The sequence below is a fragment of the Pocillopora verrucosa genome, chromosome 1 (assembly GCF_036669915.1).
Source record: "Pocillopora verrucosa isolate sample1 chromosome 1, ASM3666991v2, whole genome shotgun sequence".
NCBI lineage: Eukaryota > Metazoa > Cnidaria > Anthozoa > Scleractinia > Pocilloporidae > Pocillopora > Pocillopora verrucosa.
Genome location: NC_089312.1, coordinates 35,866,381 through 35,890,162, shown reverse-complemented (window position 1 = coordinate 35,890,162; position 23,782 = coordinate 35,866,381). Strand labels below are relative to the sequence as shown.

The following is a 23,782-nucleotide window of genomic DNA, read 5'->3' as shown; positions in this document are numbered from 1 at the left end:
GAAAAAATAGGAAAAGGGTCGAGTCTTCTACTAACACTCAGAACTGCAGTATGGCGTGTCATGTTTACTTTGCTGGAGGCCAAAACAATTAACTGAGCTCTTGTTTCCTGACAGAAAATCAACTTCCTGAACTCGGAAAAGCTCCATCTTTCAGGGAAGAAAGACGCCTATCAATCAAACAACAAGAAGCTCGCCCATGAAATGTGATTGGTTACAAATCATGACAGATAATCAAATCAATCCTTACGATTGGTTGGATCTAACCATAATTTTATTTGAAAAAGTAAAGGTTAGTCCTTGGACTTCATCAGAGGGCGTCCGACTTTATCATACAATCTACTTTTTGGCGTTCCGGTCGAAAATAAAGGAGAGGCATTCAAGTTGTAAGATGAAGTTACTTTTCGTCATCACCTTTTTCCTCTGCATTTCTGTTGGTAAGTTCAAGTACTTTTTTTCACCGACCAATTTTACTGTTGCTTAAGTTACAAGCTTGGGTAAAATGCACGCGCTCGGCTCTTGGCGCACGACGAGTTGTGGTCGGTTTATATCTTCAATTTTCCTTCATTACCTGGTTTTGTTCGGAATTTACTAATTAGAATTAGTGCACGGTTCTCGGCATAAAGAAAATTGAGGGATTAGGTGCGATTATTTACACATTTACACTTGAAATCCTGGAAAACATACAAATAATTTACATTCAGCCAGCGCCCATTTCTAGCGTGTGATGACTCACTGAACATCAAACTGACGGATTCCAAGGTTATTTTGAGTCCAGCTTCGTCAATTATGCTTTGCTCGCCTTTGGAAAGCAGTAAATTGACTGATTAAGATATGGTAGAAAAAATTGCGCAACAAAGTGCTTATTAGTCAATTCTTCATTTTTTTCCCAACAACATTGCGTCGATGAAATTATGTAGCTGTCGCTACAGAATTCTTTATTTTCCGTTTTATTTAAACGTATGCTAGGAGAGGCAACTGCTAATTTTCGTATTGAGTGTAAATTTCGTTATGGGCGTACATCACAGATGATGTTTCGAAATACGCTAATCGCGCGGATGTTTGAGAAGATGATACTTAAGCTAAAACCATTCACTATCTAGCGGTAACTTCTCGTCCCGGTTGTGTCGCACTGTCGTCGCCATAACCCATCTTATTGAAGATGGAAAGATGAAGAAACTACAATGTTACCCAATAAGTTGTTTGTTCTCCTTTGTTTTAAAGAAGTAATTCCATGATGATTCATCTCAACTTTAAGACAGAATCACGAGTCCCATTTTTTTCTCTTGAAAGGATCCAAAAATCTGTATGAATCAAAGTGAATAACATGCAGCTATTTCAATATAACTTTGGAAACAATTTCGCATAGCATTTCACAACTGAAACTAGATCTGAAGAGCTGCCAATGAATTAAAAACATCTTTTCCTACCTTAGGATACGGCTTGAAGTGTTACAAATGTTTGACCACCAAAGGTTGGGATGACTGTAAGGACATCAAAACAGAAATGGATTGTCCTGCCGGATACGATCGCTGCTCCAAAGCATCTGCAGACCTAAAAGTTGAAGGTGCATCCATTGAAGTATATTACAAAGAGTGTTTGACTAAAGAAGCTTGCGATACTGACCTGAGCACACTCGACTTCTGTAAAGACAAGGAAAAGTGTAAACTGGATTGTTGCTCCGGTGACCTGTGTAACGTTGCCACACTACAGAAAGTCAGCGCCGCTGTTCTTATCGCATGCACTTTAATGGCTTTGCTGTATTAGAATGAAAAGATGCAGTTTTCTTAGTTGTTGTTGAACTTTGTAGCTATAGACAGAAACTAAAGCAGCTGTTATTAATATCTTTTCCAATGTTTCATTTTTTTAAACATCGCAAGCAATACGTTAACCGAGCCTAAGAAACAGATTATTTCGAAAAGCTGTTCCATTTTTTAATAAAGGGTAGTTTAAGGTTTTCATTGCGATGATCTTTGCATAATTGTTACATTGCTTTTCTTTGATAAACATTTCCTTCAGTCGAAGGTGAAATCAAATCTAGTTCAGTTCAACCAACAACATATTTACCCTCTGCTGCTGGCAAGAGGACTGCATAGTATCCCACGACCATCCAGTCCATAGAGCTTAATTGAGAATGTTTTCTCAAACCACAAAAGACCAATTCCACAAGGCCACTCCATCCTTCTAGAATATCTCGCTGACTAGAGCTTTTTCGTGTGTTTTGGGCGAGACAGCAAAATCAGCCTCGAACTCCAGCATTTTCCCACAATACAGTAAACCCATGACATTAAGGTACGATAGATTGAAAATATTATTACATGCTTTAAGATTTAAAGAGACTACTTTATCGGATCCCAAAAATTGCGAACAAAACCCATGGCACACGAGGCCCCAAGCTTTTGCGCGAGACTTATGCAACTACACATATCAGGTTCTGACGTTCACACGCTACATCAGAACCAACTAGACCCTGTGAGCAGGATAACTGGGATACCTGGAAGGTACTGGATCCTTGGAATCAAGTGTAGTGATACTACGGGTGTCGGACTAGTATACTGAAATAGTGCGCTCAAGTCTGGCCAAGGGCATACACCTATTTCAAAACATAGGCATGTTATGCATGCAAGAGTTACTTTTTTGTAGGGTGGGTGGATTACTTGAAACATTGTGAGTGATGTCTACATTCTTACAAAAGGAGAGAAGAATATTGATGTGGGAAAGAACGAAAATGTCGAATTACCTCACAGGTATTTTGTGGTAGATTATGTGTGTTTTGCGAATAAATGTAACCAAAAATAAACTGTGTTGGTGCCACGGATACCTATTACTACAAAATGCAGACAGCAGACTGCAGACCGGATACAAAATATGGACTGCAGAGTGGGTACAAAATGCAGACTAAGAATCTGAAGAGTTTTTACGTCTGGTATATAATAACATGTCATCTTACAGCTTACCGAGCGTCACGCAATCGCTTTTCTGCGATCCGCCTTCACTATTATTTGCACTATTGTGCAATATTCCTAGCCCATTTCTTGATGAAAATCGATCGCAATATTATTTCAAGCCTTCAATATAGTCTTCTTACTTTGCGCGCGAGTTGGTTGGTGTGATGTCTGTACAGATTTTACCAACGTAATTAAAGTAGATGACGTGAATAACAGTGATGGTAAAGCAAGCTTAAAACGGCAGAAATCGCCAGAAAATACAACGGATACACAGGGTATGAGTAATTTTTATTTATTTTACGACAAAATGTTCATATTTCGAAATATGTATCGTTGTAAATCGACCATACTTCGTTCCCTATACTATTCCTTATAACGTGCAGTTCCTCTCGTAGCTTAACACCGAGTCACACAACGCGTGACGCGTTCATGAATTAATCGTTGGCTTTTTCTCGAGACGTGAGCTTGGGCCGCCTGTGACAAGACAATTGCGTAAACAATATTTAACATAATAACATTATACACAAAAAAACACAGGGTTTTGGATCACGTATTTATTAAAAAAGAATATCCTTATAACTACAATGAAAACAAACCTAAGATTCACCTTTCTGATCGTGAAATTAATACCATTCGTACTGTTATCGTAGCTACGTTCCTTGCCATCAGGTGAATCCAACATGTCGTCTTTCTTCACAAGCAGTTTGCATCCATTATAGTTATGTTCTTCAGTCTCACGGTAGCAGTGTTGTTCAATAGATTGCATAGAGTATATGCAGTTTGGTTTCAGATTTCAGATTTTGCTTTTTACAACAAGTGAACGTTTTTCAACTAAGACATTGGCATACTTAGCATACAAGGCATTCCAGGCTTTTAAGCGTTCGCGACTCAATCCGTTCCCAAATTACCGCTCAACAACATCTTTCAGTGTGGATTAGCCGCGATTAATACGACTTGTATATGCGTCTGTTGCGCCATAATGCTCCAGGAGATCGCAATCCAATTACGTTGAAAAAAAAAAACACTTGACCAAAGAGTTTTATAAGCAAAATCTCGTGATTCGTCATGTGACCCGGCCCTGTTTGTGCATGACAACGTCAATCATCATCAAGATAACACGCGTGATCAGCATGTGAACACCTCATTGGATCACAGTTAGTTGTCATGGTGTCGAGGAATAACATGCGCGATCAGCACGTGAACACCTCATTGGATCACAGTTAGTTGTCATGGTGTTGAGGGCCCAATGACCTCTGGATGGTGTTGAGGGCCCAATGACCTCTGGGTACTATTGCGCAATTTTTCCATTTTGTGGCGGAGGAAAAGATTTGAACGGCCTCTGAAAACTAGACACTGTTGAAGCGTTAACTCGAGTTTGCTAAGGGATTTGTTGTGTAGCAAATAGGCAATTTTACATACGAGGTCGCAATAACTGGTGTGCGTAGCTGGCGGTTTTATTGGGGAGTATTTGAGCAAGTTGCGAAGCCGCAAGGGGTATAAAATTCAAAGATTCACGCCCCAAGAGCAAATTAGCGCACAAAGTGTTTGCGTGACAAAAAGAAAGGTCAGTTCACTAAAATGGAATCTGTAAAACGTCAAAATATAGTTAATAAGCTGCCAAATATGTGTAAAGTATAGCCATTCAGATACGCGAAATCAACTTGAACAAAGAATAAAATCGCTCAGAAAGCTCACATCAAATGAAATCTTTAAAACCTCAAAATATGAAAAATCGGCTGCCAAATATGTGTAACATATAGCCATATGGCAGCGAAATAGATGCGCGAAAATCAACTTGAAGACAAGAATTAAAATGGGCATGTGGCTACTGATATAATATAATTTCTATGGCGTTGAAAAGAACTAGAGGTCGTACAATGACGCCAGAAGGTAGTGTTGCAGAATATTTGTCTCCCATGCGAAAAAAAAAAAACCCTGCGCATCCCTCATAGTTATAAGTACACTGTTCCACATGAGAAAGAAGATTCAAGAATATAGTGATATTTGGCCAATAATTAAATGGTAACAAATAATCATATTGAAAATGATGATATCGATAACAAAAGTAATTTGATAATAATTAAAAGCAGCTGGCTCGAAAGCCTCATGGTTCCCATATTCTCTGAGCGCCAACAATTTCGACTGTTATTTTCTTATTTTATAGCAGTTCCATTTTGTGAGCCTTTTGTTTCATACAATAAGGCAATCCTTCTTTTTTTTTTGGATATTCCGTAATTTCACGTCTTAAGATATTCCGCCGTTCCACCGTTCCTCCGTTCTATCATTCTCTTAAATGACTTCGCAGCTTGCTCGCCTCGCAAACTTAGCAGCTCTTTTTGGCATAGGTCGCTGATTCAAACGGTAAAATACTCTCTTTCCAAAGAAGAAAATTTTGCTCAAAGCTTTTATGATGTGCAGATCAATTCTACTGAGATATTTCTGCAAGGAAAAGTGGTGGATGACTGTTAAATGATTTTCAGATGTTTTTCGTCTTTTGTAGTGTCACGGCAAGAACTAAAAAGTATTTATCTTCGGGTCTACATTATTCTCTGATTCTCTATTTTTGACACGCTGGAGTGGTGGTAGAGCATCGGAGCGCGGAATCCGAAGGTCTGAGGCTCGATTCCTCATGGGGACTCAGAATTTTTTCTTTGTCCCACGCTCGTGACAAGACGAAAAACATCTTTCTCTATTTCTTTACCGAGCTCAAAACTTACCATTTCTCTTATTCTATTTATAAACATGACGCTATCGACATTGCTGATCCTAGTATGTAGGACGCGTGTCATATGAAATTCGTAATAGACCTCGCTTACAGTAGAGTCTCTGAGGCTTAGTGGTAGAGCATCAGAGCGCGGAATTTCGATACCTCTTGGGGACTCAGAATCTTTTCTTTGTCCCACGCTCATGACGAGACGAAAAACATCTTTCTCTATTTCTTTATCGACCTCAAAACTTACCACCTCTCTTATTCTCTCCATAAATGATTTTGTCGCATAATGTAACTTTCATTTTCAGGGCACTGCTTGACGTGTTACCAGTGCATGAGTGCCAAGAGTTGGGATGACTGTGGAAGTAAAGCGAAGAAACAAACCTGTTCGCCACTACATAGTACATGTGCCAAGTTTCAACAAACAATTCCAAGTTGGGGAGGAACGTTGTATGCCAAGGGTTGTACTAGCACCGAACAATGGTGCAAAAATATTGTGAAACGTAAGGATCTTTGTAACGATCCGTCCCCAAACTTGTGTTCCGCCTACTGCTGCAGTGGAGACCGGTGTAATAGATGAACACTGCCAACAGCCAGCACCATCACGTTTCTGGCATGCACATTTGTAGCCTTTATTAATTCGTTTAGTTCGTTGATTAAAGAACTACTCTTCTAGACAGGCCAAGTGAAATGGAGCACTTTTTGTTGCAACAATTTTTGGATTCAGGCCCGTAATTTCATATATCTAAAATCATCATTCATTACTTGGATGGTTTATTTGGTCCCAACACATTGACCAGCTCCCAGTTGGCTTGTTAGCTCAGTTGATAGAGCGCTGCACCGGTATCGCAGAGGTCATGGGTTCAAATCCCGTACGGGCCTGAATTTTTTCAGGTCCTATTTTCAACTACTCGTTTCAGTAGTGTTCTTAGCTGCAAGGATCTCTTAATTTCATCTCTTCACCGCAGTGCAAATATATGAATTTCATATATCTAAAATCATCAACGATCCAACGATGTTGTCAGATGTTGCGTTGAAATGCTGCGTTCGTTTGGCCAGGCCTTTACTCGTTACCACGGCCACTTAGATGATGTCCATGAAAAAATTGCCGTTATCTGTACAATCTTTCGATCTGACTACCAGTTAAGCTGGGAATTCCCTTAATATGAACTAAAATCTAAAGATAAACGTATGTGTTCGATCAATCATGCCATGTTAGGCTAACAAACTTACAATCCAACAAAATTAGCGTGAAACTGCCAGTTAGGGTGAGGAGTCCTCTATTTTGGACCAAAAGAACAGTTAGAATACTAAGTAGGTGCAAATAACAATACGTAAGCAGTAGTTAAGAGCAACGGTACTTATCTACGAGTCACCGAAGTCAAACACTGAAAAGCAATTTACATCAAACAGCCTAAGTCAAAGGCACATGTAAAAAACAGAAAACTAAGCAACCGCTAACAATGTGAGAGCGATTAGAACGGAGATCAGAAAAAAACCTTCCCAAAAAATTCCGATGGGAAAAATAGGCAAATAGACAAAATATTAATATCCGCTGTTTGAACTGGCCTGGGCGAGGAATCTGGCAGAATCTTCTCTTGATTGGAGACTTAAAATGTAAGCAGAAATTCTCGCAAGCTTTATACGGATGGAATAATCACTGTCCGCTATTTTTGTTTTGGTTTCGGAAATCGCGCGCGTGAAAGGAAATCGCATATTATCACCAGAGCAAATCGGCAAATTAGCATTTGCTTCCATATTTTGGACGCAAATGTTCGAAGATCTTCGTCAAGATCGCAAGTTATTCTTTTCATCCCAAACAGGTTCGATTTGGTCGAGAATCTTTGTTGCAATATGTTGCCAAGTAATATGTTCATAACAAATGATTTTCTTTTCTATCTAGACCTTTTCATGAACCATCGTCCAGTCACCTTATTTTGGAGAGCACTGCTCCTTCAGAGCAGAATTCACGAGCGTTAGATCATCCTTTCATAGCCTGCGCTTTTCAAGGTCGCGAGTTTTGCTGTTTCCTGTTGATTCAAATAACTTTAGGCTGAAATCGAGATTTTTTAATGATCTTAATCTCCATTAGTTATTTTTAACTCTTTTTTTTTGGATAAACTTACAAGATTGCAACTCTCAAGCTGACTGGCAATTTTTATAGCGGGCCCATATTTTCACATTAATTTCATTTTTCTTAAAGCTTAGGTTTGTTTCTTGTTTGCTGGTGATCGATCGAGAACACATTGCTGAAACAAAGATATGATATGAAATACATACAGACATAACAATATGCTATCATTACTCACAGATTTATTGATTATCAGTGATGTATTTGGCGGAGAGGAGTAAAAACTGCTGTCAGAGCCAGTTAGCTGACGCCAACTCAGTATACGGAAATAAGGGAGACACATTTGTATGCAGGGAGGAACGCAATAATAATATTACTAATAAACTTTATTCAAGTGCCAATACACTTTAGCTATATGAGCTAATAGGGGACAACGTAGAATAAAATTCATGTGCTACACAGTGTTCTTGGATCTCGCTACTTTTCCTGGTATAGGACGTTCAGAAACTGGGAACTGAACACCAGCCACAAGAGTGACCACTTTACTTGAAATTAAATAGATGACTTGAGCTACTGTTTTCAAACGACTGGAAACCATTCTTTGGAGACAACATTCAAAAATTCCATTTTCAAATCGTAAAATGCGAAGTTATACACAGCTTTACACGCTGTCAGAGAGTGCTTCTTAGATGCTTCAAATGGCAAAACAAATCTAGTCTCAGTACAATCAAAGACTGGGAAATCGAAAGACAAGCTCAGCCATTGTGGAGCAGATATAACTTGGAAATGACTAAGAAGACTTATAAGGAAAAGGGTCGAGTCATTTACCAACACCCAGAACACACGATCGTAGACTGCAGTATGACGTATCATGTTTTCTTTGCTGCTCACATCTGTAAGGAAGCCAAAACAATTAAGCTCTTGTTTCGTGACAGAAAATCAACTTCCTGAACTCTCGGAAAAGCTCCATCTTTCTGGGAAGAAAGACGTGTATCACTCAAACATTTACAAGCTCGCCCATGAAATGTGATTGGTCAAAAATCGTGACAGATGATCAAATTAATCTTTGTGATTGGTTGTATCTAAACTTAATTCAATTGGAAAAAGTAAAGGTTAGTCTTAAGATTTCAATGAACTGTAAGTTTACTTGCCCGAGAAAAGGAAGGTAATAACCGCTTGTGGTGATATCGTATTTATAAACAAAGAGTCCCCCGCGGTGCTTCTCTTCCCAGTCCACCTGGGCTAAAGAGGCTAAATCACATGACGAAAACAATTCAATGGATTCTCCAAGCAAATGGGAAATGTTTTAGTTTGAGAACGCTTAGGCCATTGACTATTTGCGTGAATCTCTTAACATAGTTTTTTCCTTTGCTTTTTTGTTTTCATCGCGATTTCAGTTGTAATTAAGTTAGACTTGTTTCACATGCTTTTACCTTATATTTCGGAAGTTTTCGCCTCGATTAATAGGAATTAGTTGTATTATTATTTCAGTTTGCGGTCGTTTTCAGCCACTTGGTTGTTTTAGCTACATGGTCGTCTTAATATAGTGGTCGTTTTAGTATTCTGGTTTTCAACGACAATAAATCTCCGTTAACCGTCACTTTGGTTATCGTGATTGCGACCCATAAAATAGTCCCAAACACCTTGGTAGCCACCCGCACGAGTTTATTATAATAAGTTCTTAACTGGAAGTTGCGTAATACTTTTTGAAATGTCTAATGAAGGGGATAACACGACATGCAGATGCTCTAATATTCACCTGAGTAAAGTGACTAATAAAAATAACCCTCCCCAGCCACGGTGGAAGTATTCAATATGAGAGCTACGCCGCAGGCTGCGGCTGGTCGTAATTTTAAAAAAGCGAAGTAAACAGTTATTGAACTGTTCCAATCGACTTGGCCCTACCCCGATGCAAAATTAGTGGGCCTTTGGCTTCTGTTCCACAATTAAAGTACAGTTAACGTTGATGATTTTGACATGAAATGCGCCAGCGTTGTCGATAATTACTTTAGCTGATGTAAATGAACATTTCGTTGTCTTAATACCGCGTTGTTTCGTTTTTAATTCTACTGTCCTATGTCGGTAAGACTTAATTATGTCTATCACGTTTGAGAGTTTTGAAAGCGCTATGTCAATATTCAGTGAACTTCTGTAAGACTTTGAATAATTAGTTTCCTATCCGTCATTATTCATGCATAACTCTCGGAAAACAAGAGGCTACACGAAGCCCAATTTCTGGCCGGATTTGCGGTTCAGAGGGAACAAATTGAAGGCCTTGCGGTTTTTAGTCGATGCCATGACAAATTGGAAATACTAAAATCGCTAGATGAAATGCGGGGACTAACGTAAGTACTGCGCCAAAGTTAACAGAAAAAGAATAAGTCACTTTCAGAATAAGTCCGAAATGTGAACATTTTACACTCCTTGTGTGGCCGTTGCGGTTTCAGGTGATTTCTGGCATGAGACGGCTAGGAAATGTACAAAGTTCTAAAACATACATGTTTCGCTTTTGAGCTTTCTGCCATGAACGCGACCCCGGCTAGGCGGGTTACCCCACCTTGACACGTTTACATGGCAAATTGTCACAAATTGTCATAAACCTCTTCAGACGGCTAGAAAGACAGCTGAAAATGTCCACGGCATGTTTTGACTGAACGCACAATGTCACTTGCAGGTTTGAATAAGTTATTTTTGCACCTGATGCGCGCGCTTTGCCTCTGCATAAGTATGACTAGCTATCTCGTATTTTTTCATGTATATTATTAACACGTTATCACATGATTTTTCTCGTGCAATTTGGAATAAATAAGCCTTGTAAATTTTTTCAAAGACCACAAATTGCACTCCAACGCATTGTAGACTGCAGTATGGTGTGTCATTGTTTTCTTTGCTGTTTACATCTGTAAGAAGGCCAAAACAACTAACTATTTCAAGAAGAACGAACACATGTAACTTGAGGCTGCCCTCTACCATACAAATCTCTTACATGAGAATCAAATATTTTGAACCCCATATTTTTATTAAAGTAATACACCCTACTGTTAAAATGAAATTGGTCTAGCTTTCAAATATGAGTGACTCAAAGGCTCTTGGTAAAGATGTACAGTACTGATATCCCTCTATAGCAATTTCTTGGTGAACAGTACCAGAGTAGCTTTCACTGTATTCCAGTTGATAATCAGTATCAAACACATTTAATGCTGTTGGTAATTCTGACTGCATTAAATATGCCTGTCTGGCTAATCATGACAAACTTGAATAAAGCTGATTTTCAATATTCATTATTTGTATAAGATCATTTGCGGAGCTGATCCCTTGTGTGTCATTGTAAATCAAAGAACACAAACTCATTGCAACACATTGTTGTCCTGCATTCTGTCCAAAAACTAACTCGTTACCTTGACTATAGGAAGCTACTATTATTTTGTTAGGGTCAACATATGTTGGAGTGCCAAGATTTTTTTCTATGTCTCTACTTAATTTATAGTTGCAATAATTTGCTACACGAGCCTCATTCTTGCAAGAACACATCAGTTTGTTACAAGAAAACAATTTTATATATCGACTGGCACAATATTTCACCTTTCGTATACATTGACGAATTCTTTCACAACAGGTAAAGTTAAATGTCTTTTCATTTAATAGTTTTTTTAGCGTTAACATAACAGTATAATGTACTAGATAACATGAAGATACATGGGAAACAAATTGCATAGACAAATTTTTCTAACCTTTCTGCTCTTGTTCCTTAAAATTTTCAAACTTCCTATCGGTATTCTGCTTGGTTCACGATCACGTCTACATACACGATGAGATTTGCGTCTATACTTCTCTCGATTAACATTAGATAGCTCAGTCGATAGAGCATGTTTCTCGATGAAAGGTTCACTCATAAATGTTCGCTCATAGAGAGATATCTCATAAAATTCACGGACCGACCCGTTCCGAAAATGTTCGACATCTTTTAGTGTGGGTCTACCGCGAACGATGTGAGCATATTTTGCATGCATTTTGAGCGCCGCGAGAGCTTCTCTTCGTCCGCCATTACACCATCCTGTGTGCTCATTAGTCAACACGTCCCGCATGAGTCAGACTCGAAAGGTCACCCATGCGTGATGAGGACTTGACTGCGATTTGCGACCGTACGAAAAAAAAACAAACAAAGCCGGAATTTCAACTCGGGTGTTTCCCGTGGAAAGCCCGAGTAATTACACGTAGGTGGATGCAACTGTTAAATAATTTTGAGACGTTTTTCGTCATTTGTTGTGTCACGGCAAGAACTAAAAAGTGTATAATTATCTTCGGGTCTACATTCCTCTCCGATTCTCTATTTTTGACATGTTGGAGTGGTGGTAATAGAGCATCGGAGCGTGGAATCTGAAGGTCTGAGGTTGGATTCCTCATGAGGACTCAGAATCTTTTCTTTGTCCCACACTCGTGACGAGACGAAAAACATCTTTCTCTATTTCTTTACCGGGCTAAAAACTTACACTTACCATTTCTCTTACTCTTTTCATAACTGATTTTGTCTCATAATGTAACTTTCATTTTCAGGGCAGTGCTTGACGTGTTACCAGTGCATGAGTGCCAAGAGTTGGGGCCACTGTGGAAGTGAAGCGAAGAAACAAACCTGTTCGCTAGGATGGAGTGCATGTGCCAAGTATCAACTTAAACTTACACTTTGGGGAGGAACGTTATATGCCAAGGGTTGTATTGAAACCGAACAATGGTGCAAAGATGCTGTCGACCGAATGAAGTGCGGCGATTCGTCCCAAAACTTGTGTTCTGTCCACTGCTGCCGCGGAGATCACTGTAATAGAGGAACACTGCCAACGGCCAGCACCATCACGTTTCTGGCGTGCGCATTTGTTGCCTTTATTAGTTCGTTTAGTTCGTTGATTAAGGAACTGCTTTTCTAGACAGACCAAGTCATAATCTACTGTTTTGCAGCTTTTACAAAGTATGAATTTTTTTTCTAATTAAGTTAGATTTGTTTCACATGCTTTTATCTTATATTTCGGAAGTTTTCGCCTCGATTAATAGGAGTTAATTGTATTATTATTTCAGTTTACGGTCGTTTTTAGCCACTTGGTTGTTTTAGCTACATGGTCGTCTTAATATCGTGGTCGTTTTAGTATTCTGGGCCCAGTTCTTCGAAGGCCGATTAGCGCTAACCCACTGTTAAATTTTAATCTAGGTTTCTATACTTCTCTGTTCAAAAGCTGTTTGAGGACAATTTTCTTCATTTATTTTTAGAGCATTCAATCAACAAATTGAGGACAAAAAGATTTAAGCTGAATTTTTTTTCAAGCTTTCAGATCTTAAATAAAATTTTACACTAACCCTGGGTTATCTTAGCCCAGCTTTGAACAACCCGGCCTTGGTTTTCAACGACAATAAATCTCTGTTAACCGTCACTTTGGTTCTCATGATTGTGACCCATAAAATAGTTTAAGAGGCTGTCCGCGTAAGAACGGATAAGGCAAATTTGGCCGATCACCGATTTCCCTAAGTTTTCCAGTGAAAGTCGAAAAGTCTATCCCATGTAAAAATATCACATTTATTTTGATCATTTTCATTCTTTTTATTTTTTATGAGACAATTTTAAAGGTCACCCCAAAACTGCCCAATTTGCCTTCTGTGACCCCTATTATTAAGCTATAAATATCGAGCGATACCAAATCCCTATTTCCCGATCAAGAAAGCTGATTATTTTACATATTTAAGAGTGACTTTATTTCAATACTTTAAAGGTAAAATGATCGCATTCTATAAAATTTTTACCGAGTTATGAAACTTTCAGAATACCTTATCGTGAGCATTGAAATTTGTGAGGAGTGAGGTACATGCGGTTGAAAGCTATTTTCTCTTATGTGGGACCTGATCTAGAGTCAAGTCTATTGCAGCTTAAGAGTACTTAGAAACGTTAAAAGTTAAACATAGAATAAAACTTTTGGGCACTCCTCATCCTGCTCCGTAAAGAGCTTGGCGAATTTCATAAATATTCGCCATCTTGATTGAAACCAACGATAAGGCGGTCCGACTTGCAGACAGGTTTTTAAAGCGTAACAGCCCTAAAATACTTGAAGGTGCCGCAAAGATTATCTGATGGAGTATCAAGATCGATATAATTCATCATTTTGGCCATTTTTTCACGAAATGGCTCAAATTTTCCGGAAAAATACTTCGTTAATAATTCCTATATGCAAATTAGCTTCATGCGTTCGTGTTATAATACGCGTCAACTAGACCCTGTGAGCAGGGTAACTGGGATACCTGGATGGTACTGGATCCTTGGAATCAAGTGTAGTGATACTATGGGTGTCGGACTAGTATACTGAAATAGTGCGCTCAAGTCTGGCCAAGGGTCTACACCTATTTCAAAACATAGGCATGCTATGCATGCAAGAGTTACTTTTTTGTAGGGTGGGTGGATTACTTGAAACATTGTGAGTGATGTCTACATTCTTACAAAAGGAGAGAAGAATATTAATGTGGGAAAGAACGAAAATGTCGAATTACCTCACTCACAGGTATTTTGTGGTAGATTACGTTTGTTTTGCGAATAAATGTAACCAAAAATAAACTGTATTGGTGCCACGGATACCTATTACTACAAAATGCAGACAGCAGACTGCAGACAGGATACAAAATATAGACTGCAGGCTGCAGAGTGGGTACAAAATGCAGACTAAGAATCTGAAGAGTTTTTACGTCTGGTATATAACAACATGTCATCTTACAGCTTACCGAGCGTCACGCAATCGCTTTTCTGCGATCCGCCTTCACGATTATTTGCACTATTGTGGAATATTCCTGGCCCATTTCTTGATGAAAATCGATCGCAATATTATTTCAAGCCTTCAATATAGTCTTCTTACTTTGCGCGCGAGTTGGTTGGTGTGATGTCTGTACAGATTTTACCAACGTAATGAATAACAGTGATGGAAAAGCAAGCTTAAAACGGCAGAAATCGCCAGAAAATACAACGGATGCACAGGGTATGAGTAATTTTTATTGATTTTACGAGAAAAATGTTCATATTTCGAAATATGTCGTTGTAAATCGACCATACTTCGTTCCCCATACTATTCCTTATAACGTGCAGTTCCTCTCGTAACTTAACACCGAGTCACACAACGCGTGACGCGTTCATGAATTAATCGTTGGCTTTTTCTCGAGACGTGAGCTTGGGCCGCCTGTGACAAGACAATTGCGTAAACAATATTTAACATAATAACATTATACACAAAAAAACACAGGGTTTTGGATCACGTATTTATTAAAAAAGAATATCCAGACAACTACAATGAAAACAAACATAAGATTCACCTTCCTGATCGTGAAATTAATATCATTCGTACTGATATCGTAGCTACGTTCCTTGCCATCAAGTGAATCCAGCATGTCGTCTTTCTTCACAAGCAGTTTGCGTCCATTATAATTACGTTATTCGGTCTCACGGTAGTAGTGTTGTTCAATAGATTGCATAGAGTATATGCAGTTTGGTTTCAGATTTCAGATTTTGCTTTTTCAACAAGTGAACGTTTTTCAAGACGTTGGCGTACTTAGCATACAAGGCATTCAAGGCTTTCATGGCTTTCAAGAGTTCGCGAGTCAATCCTTTCCAAAATTACCGCTCAATAACATCTTTCAGTGTGGATTAGCCGCGATTAATACGACTTGTATATGCGTCTGTAAGTATTTTGCGCGTTTGCGCCACAATGCTCCAGGAGATCACAATCCAAATACGTTAAAATACAAATCAATTGACCAGGGAGTTTTATAAGCAAAAATCTCGTGATTCGTCATGTGACCCGGCCCTGTCTGTGCATGACAACGTCAATCATCATCAAGATAACACGCGTGATCAGCATGTGAACACCTCATTGGATCACAGTTAGTTGTCATTGTGTTGAGGGCCCAATGACCACTGGGTACTATTGCGCAATTTTTCCATTTTGTGGCGGAGGAATTGATTGTGAGCTAGTTGGTTCTCGTGATTAACGCCGTAGAGATTTTTAAGCGTGACTGTGGACTGCCGTGAACTAGCCTAGTCACGCAATACTAGCATTAAAATATTGTCTCACGGCTGGTGAACTCAAATTAAAGAAACATTTAGTTCGGCATTTATATCATGATATGTTGATGTTTCTCCATCGAGAGTATGAAAATCTCCCGGAAGAAATTGAGAAATTATGCAACTGATAGAAATTGGTATATTTAATTTAATAAACGTTTCCAAAAGTAGGTAAGCGAATTTAGTAATTTAAGTTAAAGGCATAAATCATTGCGAAAATTTCGAGGAGGCAATAGAGAAAATCTCTTTTGTAAATGCTCGTACATGCTATAGAGTGAGGGTCAACATGACTCACGGTCACGGTAGGCTTATGATTTTTTTGTTTTGACATTACAGGTATGACTACAAAATAACAGGCGCCAATTTTAAAATGATTTTCACAGGTTTAATTACATTATATCAATTTCATTCATCGATATAGAACTGTAGATCAGGGTACCTAGAGGCGGTGCACATTGCTCTCCAACAAATTCACTCTAAATGCCCTATCACTGGCCATGGTTTGTCAGGGCTCCATGCTGACAGTAATCCCAACCGCGGCCCGTGTGTCACACTTCATTGAAGCATTGACATTCTTGTATAAAGGACATCAGTTGCTCAATCAGGTCTTTTGCCTGTCTCTTGATTTAAATGGTATTTCAAAAAAGCGAAAGATTTCTTTAAGCAGTGAAACATTAAAAAGACTCAGCTTATCATCCCTCGCACACTCGCACAAGTTAAAGGCGTCGTAAGACAGAGGGTGTAGCGGCCTCAGTTCGTTAGAAATGTGCGCCATCAGCTGTTGTCTTTCAGCTTCTTTTTCCTCCAGAAATAGTTCCTTTGGATTTTGCTCGATTTCTGAGTGTGCTTGTTGCCTTCTTCTGCTCGCTGCAAGGCGAGAAAAGAAACCCTGTACTTGGCTCTTGGTCAACCACTCGTCTCATTCAAACAACCTTCTATTCTGCTCATCTCTTGTCTTGCGCATATCATTTGAGATTTGCTGAGGGTCAGCTTTTAGCCTGATTGTTCCCCTAGGTCAAACTTTGCAGTTAGATATTTCTTAACTTTGTCACTGAATCTAGTGGATCCTGCTCGTGGCCAGTGTAGGGCCCAACCCATAATGACGGTGTGCAACGCGGGTATTGAGACATTTTTACTTTGGCGGATATTAGGTTCAGACGGTTCATTTTCAGTGACGTTGACTGATGTAGTAAACCTGTCTACCCAATCTCTACGAAGCTTATCATATGGCGTTTCTGACGGCATCATCTTTGACGCAATGATTCCCTACGTCCAAATGTGACTCGAGCTCTGAAAATGTTTGGAAACTCTTCACGCATCCAGGATCGGAACATTCAAACATGCTTATATTCGAATCGTCCCGGTCATTCTCTTCTTCTGAACTCTCTGTCACAGAATCTGAGCATTGATAAACACGTGCATCATGAAGAGGGAAAATATTTCACTAACAATGATACCAGTGTCCCCTTAGCCCTTTAACACCAGCTGGTCAAAAGAGATTTCCTTACCACGCCCTATTCCGTACGACCTCCTCACACGAATACCTTTCTCCTCAAACTGGACATTGTGAAGCTTGCTAAAACCATCTATCTTGTTCACTTCTAGGGTCATCTTCGTTTCGTCAACTTCGTAAACGCATGCGGATGTACCTTTCAGTGGTTTTCCAGAAAGTGCCCTCCTCATGTCTCCCGCTAATAGAATGTCGTGTCCTTCGTTGCAGAAACGTTGGATGCATGTTTTCATCGGACACAGAATTCGATCACATACATCCTTGCCATGATGTGGCTCTGAAAAGTCGTACCGACAAACGTCCAAACCAACCCGCTTACCAATTCCTCTTGCCGCAGCAACGAGGGAGTTATTATGATAACAGACAGCTTCGTCTGACCTCTGATAAACCCGGGTGATGTGAGGCTTTTCGGTCTTAATTTCTCTCAGTGTGCTTTCTTCGATGGAACATACGGCGAACCAGTCCTGCTGGTATGCGTCAAACAGATGGGCATATGACCGCAGTTCTAGCCTTCCTTCAAGGTTCGGATCACGTGTGATCACCGTCGAGATGTACCAAGTCAATCCTCTCTTGCCAAACCAATCTGACTGCTTCTCACGATATTTAATCTGAAGGAACTTCATTGCCCAGTCTGTTATTACCAGTGCACAGTTCAGGTTAGTACTTATCGTCCTCAGCTGATCTTGCTTTGCTGCTTCCTGGTGTACAGAGTGAACAATGTGAATCTTCCACTCAAAAATATCTGTCTGTGCCAGTTTGAAGTCATATAGCAGATCGTCTCGATGTTCACTGCCGTAAGGGATCCAAAATGGACCTCGAACTTTGTCTTCGACTTCATCTAAGACATTTCGCAGATTTTGACACTCGTTACAGTTTTCTGTGTGTTGATGAGAGCATTTCTCCTGGAAGTCGGGATCTTGTTCGTCACTTAAAGCGAACTTGCGGCAATGATCAGGACATAAAGCTTCCTCTGGATTGCAGTGAACGCGATAATTGGTCTTTAAGTAGCGTTTTTCACTCGGAAGCCTTTCCTTAACCTCAGCGCAACATTGCCTATTCATTCCTCCTTCTTTAGATCATCGACAATCATTTCAATTTTCTGGAAATCAGCAGAGCCATCGGCAGCAGTATTGTCGAGGCCTTGTAACGACTTTCTCTGTGAGGCTTGTCTGACTTCTAGGATCTTGAATAAAGTGGTGCGACTGAGAGGTTCAAACTCCTCTTCCTGACAGAACTGTATGTACTGGCCAATCATCGTAGACCGCGTCACGGTACGCACCACGTTCCGCATCTCGATGGTTTTGCCACTGTCTAGCTTAAGGAATTTAGTTCCGTAAGACACGTCTTGACAAAAGTATGGGCGATTAATGAACTCGACGAAATGATCGACTTTGGTCATATCAATGCGAACACGATGATGTATCTTCTCCTCAGGCACCTGGTTGACTGAAATTTTGGTAGAACTGTGCCATCCCAAACCCAACAGTCGCTCAGAATGCTCCTTTTGGCAAGTGTGTAAATAGCTATAAAATTGCATCAATACAACTCATTAATAATTTGTCGTCTTCATCATTGTCATCGTCATCGTCTAGCTTAGCCTAAATCATTTGTAATAGAAATGCCAGGCGTTTCAAACACATCTAGGAGGCCTATAGTCTCTATCGTCCGTAGCAGTTGTCGTTGTGGGTGTGAGATAAAGGAAAAGTGTTTTTGAAATGTAGAGACGAGTAAAAGAGGGGCGACATCATGCGAGGCATGGGAAGGAGATGCAGATTCACTGCTCAGGACTATATTTGTGTCCTTCATTGCCATCAACCAGGCTGTCCAGTAGTCTTAGTGTAGCAATAGCATTAAAGAATTAAAGAAATTTCCTTGGTTGATGATAAAAAACGCATTTTTGTATTTACGACTGCGACACCAATAATTAACCAAGGGAAATGGACATTTGACCAACAACAACAAAAACTTATAAAAGTATTGACAATTGAGGAAACAGAACTAGAGAGAGCCAAAAGGCTATTGGTACTTACGTGATCTTACAGCGGCGATTTCTTAAAATATAAGTCTTATTTCGTCAGCTATTAGGAAGGTTATGACGTGGCTGCCTGCCACACTTGTAACTTTCCCAGTATGGCCAGGGTATTGGCACGATCTTGGACCTCGTTAGAATCTTCCTAGTAAGTGTCTGTGCCTCGGGCAGATGGTCAAGACAAATTGAGCAGTTTTGGGGTGACCTTTAAAATTGAAAAAACCAGGAAAGATTTATTACTCGACGTTTCGGGGTCATCGTGACTCCATTATCAAGAGACTAGTTTAAAAACATGCAAATAAGGAAAGGTACAAGAATAGCATAAATTAGAATGAACGGCTTAAACAAACACCTTGGCGCGGATGGAATCCGTTTGCACGTTCAGTGTTGGCTTACGCATGCGAATATACAACATTTCATTAACAAGGCAATCAAATTTGCCGTTACATTTCGCGATGACGTTGAATTGCTCGATCAAGCGTTCAGGCATTTCACTATTGTGCTGGAGGTGGTAGTGTTTGTAGATAGAAGATGATTTCCTTGTGTGCCCTTCTACGCGCTCGTGTAAGTGACCACGAGTATAGCCCACATACCCTGCATCACACAGGTTACATTTAAATTCACAAACGATACATTGTTGGTTAACAATAGGGGGCTTAATTTCGTGTTGCTTAAGCTGTTGATCGAGCTTAGGGCTAACGAACACTGGTTGGACAGTCACGCTTAACTTCGAGCTTAGACTGTTCAGTTGTTGTTTAACATGATTAGCTGACGACTGGTCCTTGAAGGGTAACACTAATCTCACAATCTCCGATGGTACGTCTGGTGATGGACAGGGCTCTGCAGATGAAATCCTTCTCTCAACGAACCGCTTGATTGCAGTTTCAACCAGTGGCTTTGGGTATTTCAAGTTATGAAAAACCCCTCTAAGGCGGTCACATTCCTCGGAGAAGAAAGACCAGTTAGAAGATAATCGATAAGCGCGATCCACCATGGTGTTAACTAGGCTGCGCTTGTACTTAATATCAACATGACTCTGGAAATGCAGAAGGAGACCCGTGTTGGTTCTTTTGATGTAGACCTTGCTCTCAATCTTTGGTGCACGGTTAAGCAGTTCAGTTCCTAGAAAGGGAAGGGATCCTTCCCGTTCGACTTCCATGGTAAATTGGAGGGAGGGATGGGTAGAGTTAAGGGTGTCTAGAAACTGGCCAGCGGTCACCCTATCAGGCATTACGGTCAGGGTGTCATCGACGTACCTCCGGTAATAGCGCGGAAGTTGACCGTGTTGTTCGAGGTTTTCCTCAATCGAGCACATGAAGACGTTAGCCAGCAACGGTCCAAGGGGAGAACCCATAGCGACTCCATCTGTCTACTCATATAAAGCACCGTCAAACTGGAAAAGCTGGTTTTTCGTAGCTGCTCGGAGGAGGTCGATTAGGTCCGCTTTAGAGATGTTCAAGCTGTGCGTCTCGTTGAACCAATCCTGGGCAAAGGCTTTTACAGCTAAGATCTGTATTGTTTCCTCCAATGGTACATTTGTAAACAATGAGGTGACGTCATAGGAAACTAAAATTTCGCCGTTCTTGATCTCGAAGCCTCGTACTTCATCAGCAAAGCGGAATGTGTCTGTCACTGTATATTGGTTGCACGACAGGGGTTTCAATTTGTCGTCAAGCCATTTCGCTAGCGAGTAATTGTAGGTGTTAGTAGCAGAGAGTATTGGCCGCACGGCCAACTGTTCTTTATGTGTCTTCGGCAAGCCATACAAGTGTGCGAGTCTCCGCCCGAAAGGGTCCAGACTCGCACACTTGTATGGCTTGCCGAAGACACATAAAGAACAGTTGGCCGTGCGGCCAATACTCTCTGCTACTAACACCTACAATTACTCGCTAGCGAAATGGCTTGACGACAAATTGAAACCCCTGTCGTGCAACCAATATACAGTGACAGACACATTCCGCTTTGCTGATGAAGTACGAGGCTTCGAGATCAAGAACGGCGAAATTTTAGTTTCCTATGACGTCACCTCATTGTTTACAAATGTACCATTGGAGGAAACAATACAGATCTTAGCTGTAAAAGCCTTTGCCCAGGATTGGTTCAACGAGACGCACAGCTTGAACATCTCTAAAGCGGACCTAATCGACCTCCTCCGAGCAGCTACGAAAAACCAGCTTTTCCAGTTTGACGGTGCTTTATATGAGTAGACAGATGGAGTCGCTATGGGTTCTCCCCTTGGACCGTTGCTGGCTAACGTCTTCATGTGCTCGATTGAGGAAAACCTCGAACAACACGGTCAACTTCCGCGCTATTACCGGAGGTACGTCGATGACACCCTGACCGTAATGCCTGATAGGGTGACCGCTGGCCAGTTTCTAGACACCCTTAACTCTACCCATCCCTCCCTCCAATTTACCATGGAAGTCGAACGGGAAGGATCCCTTCCCTTTCTAGGAACTGAACTGCTTAACCGTGCACCAAAGATTGAGAGCAAGGTCTACATCAAAAGAACCAACACGGGTCTCCTTCTGCATTTCCAGAGTCATGTTGATATTAAGTACAAGCGCAGCCTAGTTAACACCATGGTGGATCGCGCTTATCGATTATCTTCTAACTGGTCTTTCTTCTCCGAGGAATGTGACCGCCTTAGAGGGGTTTTTCATAACTTGAAATACCCAAAGCCACTGGTTGAAACTGCAATCAAGCGGTTCGTTGAGAGAAGGATTTCATCTGCAGAGCCCTGTCCATCACCAGACGTACCATCGGAGATTGTGAGATTAGTGTTACCCTTCAAGGACCAGTCGTCAGCTAATCATGTTAAACAACAACTGAACAGTCTAAGCTCGAAGTTAAGCGTGACTGTCCAACCAGTGTTCGTTAGCCCTAAGCTCGATCAACAGCTTAAGCAACACGAAATTAAGCCCCCTATTGTTAACCAACAATGTATCGTTTATGAATTTAAATGTAACCTGTGTGATGCAGGGTATGTGGGCTATACTCGTGGTCACTTACACGAGCGCGTAGAAGGGCACACAAGGAAATCATCTTCTATCTACAAACACTACCACCTCCAGCACAATAGTGAAATGCCTGAACGCTTGATCGAGCAATTCAACGTCATCGCGAAATGTAACGGCAAATTTGATTGCCTTGTTAATGAAATGTTGTATATTCGCATGCGTAAGCCAACACTGAACGTGCAAACGGATTCCATCCGCGCCAAGGTGTTTGTTTAAGCCGTTCATTCTAATTTATGCTATTCTTGTACCTTTCCTTATTTGCATGTTTTTAAACTAGTCTCTTGATAATGGAGTCACGATGACCCCGAAACGTCGAGTAATAAATCTTTCCTGGTTTTTTCTATGCCTTTGCTTTAGCAAATCCCTGCTGATCAAACCTTTAAAATTGTCTCGTAAAAAATAAAAAAATAAAATTGATCAAAATAAATGTGATATTTGTACATGGGATAATATTGTTGACTTCCAGTGGAAAACTTAGGGAAATCGGTGATGGGCCGAAATTGGCCTTATCCGTTCTTACGCGGACAGCCTCTTAACACCTTGCTAGCAATACGCCCAAAGCGACGCCTCGCTTCAATTTTGTTTTAGTCGCCGCAAGCGTAACAGCAATTCTCAAGCTTTAAGCATTGCCTTGAACTGAAAAAGCTTTTACTGATAATAAAGACTACTGACTGTAGGCGCAAGAATTCGTATTATTATTATTTTTTGTTGTTGTTGTTGTTGTTTCATAGGTGTTTAGTTTCTCGTCTTCATTAGTTACCAGTTTTGTACTTGTTATATTTATTTGCTTATTCTGTTCGCACGTAATTTATTTGGTTAGTTGTCTAGTTTACGGAACATATCGGAACATATCGTGCTCTGAGTTTCATTTTTTCGTCTTTCGGTTTGGTCACATTCGTCTTGTAAGTGTCCTTGTTTATTTCGCTTTGTCGTTTTCCAGTACTTTCACTCATACGTTATAAGTTATTTTATGCTCATTCACGTGTTTGTAATTTTGTTATTTTCAGTTACCGTGTTCAACAATGTGTCGTGTCAAGTTTGTTAAATTTTTAAATACGAGTGAGTAATGTTTGCGGCTATACTGACCGCTGAATAAACGTTCACTGAATTCTGAATGGAAAAAAGAGAATCGATGTTAATGAAATGTTGGTTATCAGAAATTTAAAGTTTAGCAGATTGTGAAACGGCGGCAAAATTCGACATTGGAGACTTCTTCAGAGAAAATTTAGTCTCCACTAAACAGCACACAAACAGCAAAGGTTGTTGACAAATACGTTTTTTTGGGGGGGAGGGGGGCCTGGCAAGAACCAACCCAAAACACCATACGACATTACAAAATCTGCGAGAGCCTATGGGTGCGTTCCTTTAAGAGGATCCGGGTTTGGATTTGTGATCCAAGATCACAAAAATCACGGTG

The 23,782-nt window shown here is 40.3% G+C and overlaps 3 protein-coding genes and 1 pseudogene across 3 annotated transcripts; 2 read left to right on the top strand and 2 right to left on the bottom strand.

Annotated features, from left to right (window-relative positions):
* The first annotated feature begins 278 nt into the window (after positions 1 to 278).
* Positions 279 to 2,211, top strand: LOC136283365 (CD59 glycoprotein-like). Its single transcript, XM_066172046.1, has 2 exons — positions 279 to 434; positions 1,433 to 2,211. The coding sequence occupies exons 1-2, from the start codon at positions 389 to 391 to the stop codon at positions 1,762 to 1,764; spliced, it is 378 nt and encodes a 125-aa protein (XP_066028143.1). The 5' UTR covers positions 279 to 388; the 3' UTR covers positions 1,765 to 2,211.
* Positions 2,212 to 16,799: 14,588 nt separating this feature from the next.
* On the bottom strand, positions 16,800 to 17,489 carry LOC136279794 (uncharacterized; annotated as a pseudogene).
* A 2,084-nt stretch (positions 17,490 to 19,573) lies between these two features.
* LOC131769127 (uncharacterized) lies at positions 19,574 to 20,775 on the bottom strand. Its single transcript, XM_066161928.1, has one exon. The coding sequence runs from the start codon at positions 20,697 to 20,699 to the stop codon at positions 19,686 to 19,688; it is 1,014 nt and encodes a 337-aa protein (XP_066018025.1). The 5' UTR covers positions 20,700 to 20,775; the 3' UTR covers positions 19,574 to 19,685.
* A 782-nt stretch (positions 20,776 to 21,557) lies between these two features.
* LOC136278349 (uncharacterized) lies at positions 21,558 to 22,724 on the top strand. The gene has a single exon (XM_066161924.1). The coding sequence runs from the start codon at positions 21,568 to 21,570 to the stop codon at positions 22,579 to 22,581; it is 1,014 nt and encodes a 337-aa protein (XP_066018021.1). The 5' UTR covers positions 21,558 to 21,567; the 3' UTR covers positions 22,582 to 22,724.
* Positions 22,725 to 23,782: the final 1,058 nt, after the last annotated feature.